The sequence below is a fragment of the Piliocolobus tephrosceles genome, chromosome 18 (genome assembly GCF_002776525.5).
Source record: "Piliocolobus tephrosceles isolate RC106 chromosome 18, ASM277652v3, whole genome shotgun sequence".
Classification (NCBI taxonomy): Eukaryota; Metazoa; Chordata; class Mammalia; order Primates; family Cercopithecidae; genus Piliocolobus; species Piliocolobus tephrosceles.
Genome location: NC_045451.1, coordinates 61049958 through 61064659, shown reverse-complemented (window position 1 = coordinate 61064659; position 14702 = coordinate 61049958). Strand labels below are relative to the sequence as shown.

The 14702-nt window shown below is 34.1% G+C and overlaps 1 protein-coding gene across 3 annotated transcripts in view; it reads right to left on the bottom strand.

Annotated features, from left to right (window-relative positions):
* The window catches only part of ROCK1 (Rho associated coiled-coil containing protein kinase 1), a 154698-nt gene that overhangs the window by 8573 nt on the left and 131423 nt on the right, over positions 1 to 14702 (bottom strand). For all 3 annotated transcript variants that reach the window (XM_026456016.2, XM_026456014.1, XM_026456015.1), the window contains exons 23-29: positions 12227 to 12392; positions 10987 to 11080; positions 10648 to 10736; positions 9620 to 9808; positions 8783 to 8942; positions 2037 to 2107; positions 1736 to 1824 (exon numbers count right to left, since the gene is read on the bottom strand). In XM_026456016.2, coding sequence (XP_026311801.1) covers positions 1736 to 1824; positions 2037 to 2107; positions 8783 to 8942; positions 9620 to 9808; positions 10648 to 10736; positions 10987 to 11080; positions 12227 to 12392 — 858 coding nt within the window. The remainder of the gene's footprint in view (positions 1 to 1735; positions 1825 to 2036; positions 2108 to 8782; positions 8943 to 9619; positions 9809 to 10647; positions 10737 to 10986; positions 11081 to 12226; positions 12393 to 14702) is intronic.

Here is a 14702-nt window from a genome sequence, read left to right as displayed (position 1 = left end):
CTTTATAAATTAAAATATATATATATATGTATTCTTTTTTCAGAGACAGGGTCTTGCTATGTCGCCCAGGCTGGTCTCGAATTGAACTCAGGCCAACTGCCCACCTCGGTCTCCCAAAGTGCTGGGGTTAGAAGCATAAGCCACTGTGCCCAGCCACAAGTGAGTTTTCTAAAGAAATACAAATTTTTTTTGTCTTGTATTGAGTGGTGATTGCATGAGTGTTTACAACTGTAGAAAGTTACTGAACAGAACACTTAAGATCTATGAACTTTATTGTGGGAAATTATACCTTAATAAAGAGAGGAAAGAAATCTTCCATCAATCTAAAAAGTATTTAACTTAGTTGAAAGATAGTATCTTTCATATTAGTGTTTATGTATTCTTTCACTTAAGCTGATAATTTAAATTTTGACAACTAAAGTTTTTTTTAAAAAAAATAGAAAATAAAATATGAGTATTCTCTAGTACTTGCTTAATTCTTTTTACATTCTAACTATAACCAGCTCCACAAATACTTAATTCCAAAGGGATGGCAATACTTTTATATATGTATTTCTTTTAAAAAGCAGTTACCACACTTGACTTTGAATTTATATTTTGTTGCATGTTTTGCCTTTTCTCCTACTAGTCAGTAAGCTCCTTAATTATGGAACTTACTCATCTTTATATATACTGAATGATCTATGATCATATAAGCAACAATAAGAAATGATTTTAGAATGAATATAAGAGAAAAATACTATATAGGCCTCTTTGACCTATCACTACAAAAGAACAGATATATTTATATTTCCCTTTAATAATGACCAAAGAATCCTACACAGCTGTTCTTTGATATCCATGGGGAATTGATTCCAGGAACTCCAAAAATGTCAAAAGTCCAAGTATGCTCAAGGCTCTCATATAAAATGGTGTAGTGTTTGCATATAACCTAGGCACATCCTCCTGTATGCTTTAAAATCATCTCTGGATTACTCATAAGACATAATACAGTGTAAGTACGATGTAAACAGTTGTTATACTGTATTTTTTTTAGAAATTTGTATTTTTAATTATTATATTATTTTTAATTTTATTTCATATATATATATATATATATATATTTTTTTTTTTTTTTTTTTTTTGAGGCGGAGTTTCACTCTTCTGGCCCAGGCTGGAGTGCAGTGGCGCAATCTCAGCTCACTGCAACCTCTGCCTCCCGGGTTCAAGTGATTCTCCTGCCTCAGCCTCCAGAGTACCTGGGACTACAGATGCCCGCCACTGCGCCCAGCTAATTTTTATATTTTTAGTAGAGACGGGGTTTCACCATGTTGGCCAGGCTGGTCTTGAACTCCTGACCTCAGGTGATCCACCTGCCTTGGCCTCCCAAAGTGCCGGGGTTACAGGTGTGAGCCACCGCACCCGGCCCTCTTTCAAATATTTTCTGTCCACAGTTGTGGATATGGAACCCACTGATACACAGCTGACTATACGTTTTGAAATGCTCTCTGAAGTTAAATTACTAAACACTTGAAATAAAAAATTTGTCTTCCAAATACATGAAATAAGTATAAACATTTTTCCTTCTCACATTTTCCTAAAGATTTAATATAATGTCAACATTTATGATTAAGAAAAACAGAAAAGTAGGTAACAGTGTTGAAGTAACACAAAATATAAAATAAATTTTAAGTCTAAAAATAAGTATCAAAAGTTAGCTCTCAACCCCTTTAAAATTCAATCAAAGGCAACTTACTCTATGTCCAATACCATAGATGGATTGGATTGCTCCTTATCTTGTTCATCATTATAGAACAAAATTTTTTTGCTGCTTACCACAACATACTGAAATAAGAAAAAAGGGGGAAGAGTTATAAGAGCAACATTAACTTGGTTTAAAGTGAAAAGCATACTATTTGCCACTAATATCTAGATTATATTGTATTAATGTAAAATCAATGCTAACAAAAAGTAAAAAAGTAGCTAATATAAGTTCTATGCTTCAAAGTAAAATACAGAACAAAATACCAGTTAGAAAATAAATAGGTATACGGTACCTGTTTCTTCCAGCCATATCGTTTGATATTTCCTCTATTTGGTACTGAAAGCCAACCTTCAATTCTTGACTCTAGGAGAAAAAGAATATATATATTAGTCAGTCTTAAATTGGAACAAAAGAAAAACAATTAAAAGTTGTCTGACAGCATGCAGCAACAAGCAACTGAACACAACTAAATGAATAAGTGCTATAATTTGCTCTTCCATGCTTCAATCACACAAATCAACTTTAATGGCCATACAAATATTGCAGAAAAAAATTTCAAGCCACTTTTCCCATACAATTTAACATTTAGTACTCAATTACAAAAGTATGAAGTAACAATACCCTTAAGAGCCAGGCAAGACTGGAATGGATTGCAGCTTAAATGGGATATGATGTAGAAGAATTTATCATTAACATTCATATAAAAATAATCAGCAAAAAAAAGAAAGAAAAACATTATGCAGCAAGTGGAACAAATCAGAGCCATGATTTACACAAGAGCAAGCAAAAGTATAGAAGTGTCCTATTACTCACAGAAGACAAGAATAGGAGATAAATAAATAAGGAATGCAGGCAGAATCAACTAGATATAAAGAATAAGAGACAAGTATTTTATTTGTTTTCTCAGTACAATATTCTGATTAAGCTTTTTGGTAAAACAACTTCAATTTGAATTTGTAACAATTTCAATAAAATCATCCAAATTTGGTTGAAGGGAGCACTTAACTCTAGTGGTAAGTCCAATTACAATTCTACTCAAACGAAAGAGTTTTAAAGCCTCTTAAGTTTGTGATGTCACAATCTGATAAACAGTAAAAACACAGAATCCATTTGGTCTACCGTCATTATTTCAACTAGTATGTGCATACCAGGAATTCCTTGACTCTTTGATCAAGGCATTCTATAATAATTATCACTATTGTTTATATATAACTAATGTTTACTAGAAATATCTGGAGGATAAAGACAACTCCATTAGAAATGGTTATTTCAGATTAGGTTGGAAATAAGAAAATCCATTCAATTTAACTATTTTCTATATCTACCTTATATTTGAAACACAAAAGAATAGAAAAGTAACCAATTTCAAAGTATGACACTAAAATATGAGATTATACTATCACTCAAATGATAATCCTAAGGGGAATATATATTGCCCCCCTTCATATAACTCACAAGCTATAAACTCAGTCCTACAGCAACAGTTAACAATAGGTAACATTTACTGATTTACTGATTTATTTATAAATTTATTATTTGCCACATGCTTTATAATATCTCATATTTAACCTATGTATAAGTCCATGAATACAGGATATTCCTAGGAATTTGGAATTAGGTTCTATTGTCATCTTTCACTTACAAAAGAAGAGACTAAGGCTTAGCAGGGTAAACCGACTTGGGCAAGGCAACTCTATCAGTATCTATCAAAGCTCTATGGTTTCAAATCCTGGCAGTCTAACTTCTGAGCTTATGTTTCTAGAGCACAACACTATTCTGTTCCCAAACAAGCTTTGCAGTTGACTGAATTGTGGGAAATATTTTTTTCCTCTACTCCCACCAGGTACTTAATGTCTCCACTCCTTTGCTTGTGTTATTCCTCTTCATATAAATTGTTAAAATGGAGGAAATGATGAGATAACTTTAGTTCAAAATGATCCCTCTCTTCTCCCAACATTTTTCTTTTTCCTTTTTTTTTTTTTGACATGAAGTCTTGCTATGTTGTCCAGGCTGGCCTCGAACTCCTGAGCCTCAGCTTCCTGAGCAGTGGCATGTACCACAGCACCTAGCTTTAATTGCTGCGATTTAGTTCATGAAGTAATTATTTTGTTGGTTAGGTAGTTCCTTGGTAAGTTCTGTGAGAGCAAGGACCATATCTTAACACTTGATTTTATATATCCCATGGCAAATGACACACTGAGGAGGTACATGACAGATATTTGTTGATTATTTTGCAATTCTTTGTTCTTCTGAATTAGCCAATTAAAGTCATCCTTGGTGACTTTAATGGTTACAGTTTAAAAACCAAACAGGCAGTTTTATACTAAATAACAAGCAAAAGACTGCTGATCACATATTGATCATTCACCAATGTTTTCTTTTATAAAAGCAAAAAAGTTATTGCCAGAAATTTTCCTATTAGTGTGGCAGAAATTGCAGCTCTGGTTTTAAAGTGTAGTTTGGAAAACATTAAGATGAACATTAGTGAGAATGAAGAGTAGTCTTAATATCTGATAATACAAAGTTGTTTCGTATCAGTAATTCCTCACCAAAAACAAAGATATAAAAGCCTTTGAAATCTTGACATTTACACAAAATTTTGTATGCCAAAATACCCTACACTTTCACATTATTTCTTTGTGACAATAAATGTCAAAAATACTTATGCCTTCTTTCTCTAGATGTGGGTTAACCTGCCAGTTTTCTTTAATATATCTTCAATAAGTTGTTATATGGTATGGCTTTATATGTCATTTCAGTGTTCCTTACAAATTTTATATACCAAGGGAATTTTTGAGTCAAATAAGCCAGAATTCTACATTTGCTCATATTTAAATTAAATGAAGAGGCCCAGGGAGAAAATAAATTAAATGAAGAAATCTGGAATGAAAATGAAGGTGTCAAGAATATGTGAAGGTTTCTGCCAATTTACAACAAAGTCATGGGAGAAAATTTTAGTTTTTCCATCTGGTGAATTCCCTCAGAGAACAACTGAACTAAGTTCAATAATGACAGATAAAAACAGATAAAAGAAAAAAACATACTAGCTTCTCCTGTGTTTCCTTTCCTTACTCCTACCATAGTTGCAAGATAATATACTTACCAGTTTTTAAAATATATAAAGACCTCCTCTAAAATCGGGACTACCTGTGACTTCAGTGGTGACCTGGAGGTATAACGCTGTAAATTCCATCTTTTATATCACAAGCACGGAAAACAGCTTCTCCAGATAACTAAATGAAACTCCCACCGAGAGAACCTCTAAGTCTGGATTATCATTAATAATATTCTACATATGTAAAAAACAACTTGGCTCCAAATTTTATACAATATATTTGTAGAGCAATTTTAGCTTATAAGAAGTTAGATGTATATTACTACAATATCAGTGATTTCTTTACCCAAATAAGAGATAGTCTAACTATATGTACATCAATGCTCGATACAGCCAATTTAAACATCAGAACTAACCTCTGAAGACAACCTAATTTATTTAGCTATACCACAAACATACTGCTTAAGAAACAGGGCTAGAGAACCATTTCAAAATATTTTAATTAAATTCAAAAGTGATATAAAAAAGAAAATTAAGTCAACACTCAACAAGCCAGATACACCAACTTCAAATCACTGTAGATTTGGGCAAAGTCAGAAACCTTCATATATTCAAATATTGGGAAACACACCAAGCGATCCACCATTTTCAGGTTTAAGTTACATAATCTAAGGTCAAGCTGGATGGAAAAGGGTATGATACAAATAATCCATAAGAGACCATGAATATTACTGGAGTATCAATACCAAGTTTTCCTAATGCCTCATCTATTTCTACATTCTCTTCAGATGTCTAGGTTAACAGTTCCAAAAGAAGGAAAGAGAAACAATGAAGAAAAGAAACAGTTATCACATAAAAGTTTTTGTCATCTAAGCAACAGGCATCCATAACCCTAAGGGTAATCTTTATGTTTACATTGTGTGGTAGTTCACAACCTGCTACAGAACCAAAGAGAGGATAAAGACATAAAAGAATTAAGAGAATGAAGGTGACTTCAAGAACTTGAAAGAGTTATAAGTCAGAGAAGGAGTAACATTTTTTAATAAGGTTTTTAGAATTGGGAATTTCAGAGGGGAGATTTAAGATTTAAGCTAGTTAATAACAAAATGGCCACTGAGGATTCATACAGGCTGTGCTCTAGATGTACAAGATAATTAAATTATAATCTTTATATTGAATGATGAAATCTAAGAGAATAAAAGTTGCAGTGTCAGTTCATCCATCCAACTACTTAAAAAAAAATTGAAAAACGTGACCCATATTTCAAAAAGCCATTATTTTAACTGTGGAGTAAACTTAATCTATTCAAAGTTCTCTCCTTTTTAGTATGTATATTCATTTATTAATTTTGTAAACTGAAGTAAAAATTAATCATTAGCCATTACCTTCAAGATATTTTTTAGACACTTGAATGATATGTAACTATCTAATATTAAGAATGAACATCAACATTCTTTAACAATTCTTCCTAGATATGACTGCAAAACCTTAACTTTATTTGCCAGGGACCATTTTTGAGCATCTAGTAAATGGTGGATTTAATACAGATTTTCAATTTACTAGCAAAATATCTGCCCCACAGAGAGGTAAATAATATTGACAAAGATTATCCATTAATTTCTACTTCCAATACGAAAGTCAAGGTTCAGCACTGTTGAGATTCTATAAAGTCTCAAAATTAAGAACACAGTAATAGGAAAAGAGTATTAACTGGCCTCATTTTCTAGCAAGGGAGAATGGCCACCAGTACTCCCTGCCCCACTTGGTTTGGACTTTGATAACCTTAAAAACAAAATTCCTGAAAGTACACTAATATTCTAAGAAATATACTCAAAATAGAGCTAGTAGAAACATTTAAAAATCTCTTTGCTCAGTAAGTCAATGTATTAGGTCAGGATTCTGAAATCTACATGGATTCCCAGCCTAAGTCTGCCAATGAAGCCAGCTGATGGCACTATGAGCTTAGCCTTTCTGAATCAGCCACGATGGTGGGTAAAATTCATCACTTTCCTCATTAGCAGTCCCACCAGCTCATCTTTCAAGTCAAATCTTTTAACTAGCATTCACTAATAATGTGTCCATTTCTGACATATTTAACTCAATACTAAGAAAACTAAGGTACATAAAGGCATTATAAATAGTTAAAGAGAAATGGATGGAATAAAAATAAAATTGGTCAGAATTTTGAATTGACACTAAAGAGAGTAAGGTCAGCCAGGCAGGTGGCTCATGCCTGTAATCTCAGCACTTTGGAAGGCCAAGGCAGGTGGATAGCTTGAGCTCATGAGTTCAAAACCAGCCTGGGCAATATGGTGAAATTGCATCTCCACAAAAAGTTAAAAAATTAGCTGGGTGTGGTGATGCGCACCTGTACTCCCAGCTACTCAGGAGGCTGGGGTGGCAGGATCGCTTGAGCCCAGGAGGCAGAGGTTACAGTGAATCAAGATCGCGACACTGCACTCTAGTCTAGGTGACAGAGTGAGACTGTTTCATACATACATACGTATATACATCCATCCATACGTACGTATATACGCACATACATACATACATAAAGAACTCCTATACTAAATAACTCCAGAAGTATCTCAGGGTAAATGAACTGGGAATCTAACCTACAAATTCAGTTCAACAATTGAAAGAATGTAGCCAAACACTTCTAAAAGTTGTATTCTTAGTGATGATTAAGTCTAACTTTAGAAAGATGTTCAACTACTAAAGCTAGAGGTTCTTATTAAATCCAAAGCGATTCACCAATAATGAATCATGTGTACCTGCAAATTTCTCAAGAGGTAGGCAGTTTCAGAGAGCCAAAAATAGGTAAAAAGAGGAGTTCCTTGACCACTAAAACAAGAAATATTTCTTCACTGACTTTTCATTCCCAGATACCTGATTTTGACCTAGCAAAGCCACACAAGAATGAGGCCAGGGATCACATGGCATACAGAGAGGAGCTGAATTCATTTCCCACTTTGAGTCCCACTTTCTTGACCAAGAAAGATACTATAAAGTTTTCTGAGTGACTCATCTAGTTCCTTATATCAAAGTCACAATAACAAGTAATATCTGTTAAAATAGAATCCCTATAATATCAAACATGCTGCTTCATAAATATCTTCCTATTTATACATTATTCAGAAAATACACTAATTAAAATCTATTTTCAAGTTTATGACCATGTATACAAAACTTCCAAGACTCTGAACTAAGACTCTGTGTATATGTAAATGCATGTTTTAATAATGATAACCTATTCATTTTACTTCTAAATTGAACTTATAGTATGTGTATTTCTCATCTCTGTAAAGTACATAAATGTACTATAGTTTACATGACGATTAAGCCAAGAATGAAGTTGTGTTTATTTTTAAATTGATTCTCCACTGGGAAAAAGAAGACATAGAAAAAAGTCTGAAATCTTAGCCACTCATTCCTGCCTTTATTTGACACCCTTGGCCTCTTACTGCACTGCCCAACCCCTTTTATCTATTTCTCCAAACTTTAAACTTAACAAAGTCTGATTGAAGTTGATCACTACTCCACTAGATAGGCTTCTATATATAGCTGCTGTGATTCTGATGATAAAGTACAGTTCCTAGTTTTAGCACAAGAATACATAAAATGCTAAAGATCTATTACTGACAAAAATGTACAACTTTTAAAAAATAGCGAGATGTGTAGTAGCAGCTTTGACTCTCACTGTGGACTTAGGCTGCTCAAAATAGGTTCATAAACCTCTTATGGTTTTTATTCAGGTAAAGCTTCTTAGGTCTACTCAGATAGGCTAAGATTGCTTACCACTGCTCTACTCCATAAAATACACCAAGTGTATAATCATCATCAGGCCTTGGCTATCAGAAATAAGAATTCCTTCTTAGGAATCCATGGACAGAATGACAAGGAGGTAGAAACCCAAATGAAAGAAATATACACTAATTTCCATGACATTTATACATGTTTGAATGATACAGAATTATTCTTACCTGGGAGGTTTCCATCAGTTTCATCAGCACTAGGAAAACTAGCAACACTTGTAGAATCCGAGAGGTCCAAAAGTTTAGCACGCAATTGCTCAATATCACTCTCTTTGCTGGCCAACTGCATCTGAAGCTCATTCCTATGTGCACATTCTTCTACCAATTGCTAATTTTGAAAAGTATCAAGATAATATATAATCAAGCTAAAACAATTTCCAACATTATTAATTGAAATATAATAAAGTAATTTAAATTGCTAATACTAAAAATGTACAGTAAACTTCATGAATGTTTGCTACCACAGATTTTGATACACTACAGAAATGTCAAGTTCTCAGTAATACATTGCTCGGACAAATTCCTTTTCTACTTGCCTTAAAAAGAGTTTTTGTTTTTGTTTTCAAACATAAGCCATAAAAAAAAAAAAAAGTTACAATAGAAAATGCTTTTCTGGCTCCAAATGAAGTAGCTTTAAAGGTACAGAAAACTTCAGAAAACCGTAATTGATGGAGCTAAAAAGCTTAGATCTAAGTGCCCAAGACCAGGTTCTCAATTTTGTTCTATTAACAAGCCAAGAGGTATCAAAAAATTAAGCTTGTTATTTTGATTTCAAAAAAGTGAGTCTTGACTAGAGAAAATAAATAAGCTACAATACTTCAAAACCTCTACCCCAATTACAGTTAATATTAAAACAGCCATATCCCAATCACAGTCTGAAACCAAACAGGCGGAACCCTTGATTGTTCCCAATCTAAACAAGATAAATAGATAACAAGTATATACAGAAATAATTTAAGAAAATAATCCTTCACACTCGTGTCCATACACACACACAAACCTTACCGCTTGCATGTCATTCAGCTCCTTCTGATGTTTCACTACCATCTGGTTGAATTTCTCTCTTTCTTGGTTGAGTTCCAGTTGTAGCTTTCGATTTTCCTTTTCTTTCTTTCTCAAATCTTGTGTATTAGCTTTCTTTCTATCAATTTTAAAATCTTTTCGATTCATTATTTCTGCCAACTTGTTAACAGCCTATTAAAATATTATTAATAAAGATCAATAGTGTAGTCATCCAATTTAATACTAAAATGTATTTTTTTCTTCAAAATAAGGAAGCAGGACTTTTTGTGTGTATGAAAATTCGGACAACTTAATGATGGTTGAGACATGATAACTGGTAGCACAGGTAACTAACACTGATTTATCACACTACTCAAATGTGAAGAACCAGGAGCCTTTCTTTGGTTAACTTTACAACCCAGTACTGAATCAAGAGTATGCTATTCCTACTCTGATGTTGGGTACACTAGCAAATAAAGCTTCTATGCCTTGGCCACATACTCTTATCTTCTACAACTATACAATATTACTAGGCAAGTTAGCTTTCTTAACTGAAATCCTATTCTTTTTTTTTTTTGGAGACCGAGTCTTGCTCTGTCACCCAGCCTGGCATGCAATGGCATGATCTTTACTCACTGCAACCTCTGCCTCCTGGGTTCAAGCAATTCTCGTGCCTCAGCCGCCTGAGTAGCTGGTATTACTGGAGCGCACCACCATGCCCAGCTAATTTTTGTATTTTTAGTAGAGACTGGGGTTTCGCCATGTCAGCCAGGCTGCTCTCGAACTCCTGGCCTTAAGTGATCTGCTGGCCTCAGCCTCCTAAAGTGCTGGGATTAAAGGCATGAGCCACCTTGCCTGGCCTGGAAATCCTATTTCACAAGTAAGTTTTTTATAGTTAGCAGGGAGAGAATTTATGTTATTTGTTCTGATGAAAAGTTTGAACGTTATAAGCCTTGGTTTTAGGAAAAAGTGCATAAAGAGCAACGATTAACTCAAAAATGATATGTGGAAAAGATTGAAAGCATGTATACCTGTGTTTTAAGGGTTCGCTCAGTGTTGATATTCTTTTCAAAGGCAGCCTTAAGATTACTGATCTCCTCCTCCTTCTCCAATTTATATTCTGTCAACAAATTATATTAAATGTTATTGTATGGTATTAATTTCTGCATTTCAAACTAACAATGTCCTTAATTATTCAAATGAGTATACACTACATATTAACTTTCAGTAACTTCATTAAGATAATTCTTAAGGCTACAGAAGTTACTTAATATAGGAAAACAGGTATCTTAGAAACCTAACACAAACATAGGTAAAGGTAAATCACTGAATTTGATTTAACATGATGATTTTTTTAAAATTCTACATACCTTCCTCTGCCTTCTTCATTTTCTCTGTTAGCTCTTCGTTCTCTCTTCTTAATATTTCCATATCTTTGGTTAGCATGCTGTTTGTTTCTTCAAGCTGAACAAAGCACACAAAAGTTTAAGCTCCAGCCTCTTTGCTATTCTCATATTTCAGGCAATAACCTTTAAATACACTGCTTGATAAAGAAAAGTCAGACACTGCTCAACTACAGCAAATGTCTGGTTTCCAGCTTAAAATATGTAGATATAATTACATCAAAAATATTTAAAAGTAGTTAACAGCTTCCAAAAATTATTTCAGTTTATGCATAGATATATATATGAACGAAAGGGGGGCATATGTAATGGCAAGATAACTAGATTGCAAACTAAGAAATGTGTATTTAGTTCTATCTCTGCGATTAACCTAGTATGTGACCCTGAGCAAGTCATAATTTTTCTAGACTTCAGTATCTTTATCTGAATACTGATGATGCAAACAACAAAAACATTTATTTATAGATTACTTTTAGTAATGTATAATCATTACTATGTTATATGTTATATTAATCATTCTATGTCTACTGTCTTATTTAATCCTCGTAACAATCATGTGGAAGAGGTATTACTATTTCTATTTTACAGATGAGAAATCTGAGGCTTAGAGAAGTTAAAGCCAACTTTGCCAAGACCATACAACTTCTTAGAGGCAAAACTGGAACCCAGAGTGATTGATAGTGGCTTTAGAAGAAAAATCTAACTCCTCTTTTTAGTCCCATGATTCTATATAGACTATAGTATAAACTTCAGGAATAGGTAATTGTTTGGAGTATTGGTTTTCTTATAATGGATTTATATATTATCCCAAGAATTCCTCATTCCCAAATGGTTTCTCTATATTTCATAGAATTCTGGCCCATAAAAAATCAGTTGCAATGTATTAAGAGAACAACAAATCAATTTAAACTAAGCCATTTCTTCATATGAAATATAACTAATAAGATCTACAGCCAGAAAGAAAAACAGCCCAATATTGCATTGGTTCTATACCTATACAAACAAAAGCCCAATATCTTGAACAAGAATTTCAATAATTAACAAATGTTTGGTATTATATAAACTATTTTATACCTGAGTACAGAATGACCACTATGTATAACACAGAAGTAAATACACTTGCACACACACTTACCCTAATACTTTAAGATGTGACCTACTGTGATTTAAATAAATTTTATATGACTTACCTGACTATCACACTTACCCGACTAACAGTGTGATCTTTATCTGTAATCTCTTGTCTATTTCTTGAAGCAGCTTTCTTGCTTTCTTGAGTCAATTCAAAATACTGTTCTTCCAGAAGGCCTCGAGCCAACTGCTCAGACTCAGCTTTTGTTTCTGCTAGATCCAACTGAGTAGCAAGAGTTTCTCTGCAAAAATTTTTTAAGAGAAATTGATGTAAACAAACTCAGTTCATTCTTCCAACTTAATCATATTCTTAAAAACACAATTAACTTTAAATGATAAAAAGAATTATTTTATTGCTTAAAATAAATTTAAATCTATTGCAAACTTTCTATAAAAGTAATGAATTTAACCTCTCACATGTTGAAAAATTATAAAAGAACTATTTAGTTTTCTATCTGATGTTGTGCTTAACTAAAAAAGGTAATAAAGCAACAGCAAATAGTCTGCTCTTGAAAAGAAATTTCTTGTGGGTTTGGAATGGAAGGCAGCATGGCACAGTGGAAAAGTCATTGACTTGTAAATCAGCAGGCTAGACCCAGACCTTTATTTCTGTTTTGTCATTAACTAATTGAGTAGAGACACTCAATGTGCACAAAGTGCAAGTCCCTTACACTTCCTGTAGTTCAGTTTCATCAAATCTGTAAAATGAGATGGTTCAACTAGTCACTTCCAGCTCCAAAATTCAATGAGATTATGAAAACTTCTAAGAGATTTGCAAATCACTACAAACTAATTTGACAACACTCCCTGGAAATGATACTAAAATTTCGGAATTGACATTCAGACCAAGATGAGGTAACTCCAGTTTGCCTACTCTTCTAGAAGAGCCTCTCTTGGATAAGCTCTCTTAGTCACTACTGTAGTCCCTGAACAGAGCAGGTGCTCAATAAATATGTTCTGAATGAGTAACATCCACCTCCTATTTTCTATTGAGTATTACAATTCAAACTTTCTGCCTCAAGTCTCAAGAGGGACAGAGGAAGACATATAGTAAACACATACACACACACACACACACACACACACACACACAGAGAAAATTCATTCATTCACTTAACAACTATTTGAAGGTTTATTAAGTACTACACTATGTTTACTATGCATCATGTTGTTCTAGGAATTAAGAGATACAGCAGCCTGGGCACAGTGGCTCACGCCTGTAGTCTCAGCACTTTGGGAGGCTGAGGTGGGTGGATCATGAGGTCAGGAGTTCGAGACTAGTCTGGCCAACATAGTGAAACTTCATCTCTACTAAAAATACAAAAAATTAGCCTGGTGTGGTGGTGTGTGCCTGTGATCCCAGCTACTTGGGAGGCTGAGGTGACAGTGAGAGACTCCGTCTCAAAACTAAATAAATAAATACAGCTGTAACAAAGTTCCTGGGCTTAGGGAGCATGTATTAGTCGGGCCGTATAGGCAATTTAAAAAATGAACAAGTGCTATATAGTAAGTCACAGAGAATAATACAAGATAAAATATGGAAAGTTATGAATGTGGTCACTTTTATTACAGGGTGATCAAGGAGGCCTCTCTGCTAAGACGACAGAAGAAAAGTAGGGAGAAGAGAACAAAAGATATTGTAAGTCTTTCCAAGGCAATACAAGGACTTTGACTTTTATTCTGGTACTCTGATGTTTTAGAAAGATCATTCTGGCTGCTGTATTAAGATCAGACAGTAGGGGGACAATGGCAGAATTTGAGATACCAGTTAGGAGGCTACTGAAATAATCAAGATTGGAGATGATGGCAGTTTGGACCAGGTCAGTAAATGGAACAAGTGGTGAGAAGTGATTAGAGTCTATACATAATTTTTAGTGAACACTGGGAAAATTTGTTGATGGATTGCATTTAGAGTGTAAGAAAAAAAGAAGAGTCTAGGATGACTCTAAATTTTTCACTTAAACACGTGGGAATAATAGAGTTGTTCAGGACTGAAATGAGGAAGATAGGGAGGAGCAGTTCGCAAAGTGAGGGAATCAGGAATTTTTTCTGGACACTAAATGTGGGGTGCTTAACACTCAAGCAGAGATTTCAATTAGACAGCTGAATACATAAGTCTGGAATTCAAGGGAGAACGTACTTGGACTCTGACACCATTTAAAGCCACAAGGCTGGATGAAAACAAGCAGGGAGTAATCCCTTGAGCGCTCCAAACTCCTAAGGGTCTCAGCAATTAGAAGGGAAAAAGGAACAAAGGAGGTTGAGAAAGAGTAGCCAGTTCAATAAGGAAAAAACAGCGTCTGGTGTCACAGAAGTCAAAGGAGACATTTTCTCAAGAGAGTAATCAACTAAGTCAATTGCTGCTATGAAATAAGATGAGAACTGAGAAGTCACTATTAGGAAGACCCCACTGACCTTGAGAAGAGTTGTTTTGTTAGCATGATGAATGCAAAAGTATGACTGGAGTGAGCTCAAGAAAGAATGGAAGAAGATGGGGGAAGGTACCTGGTATGTTACTTTTCAAGTAAGCTGGCTATAAAAAAAAGAAAAGT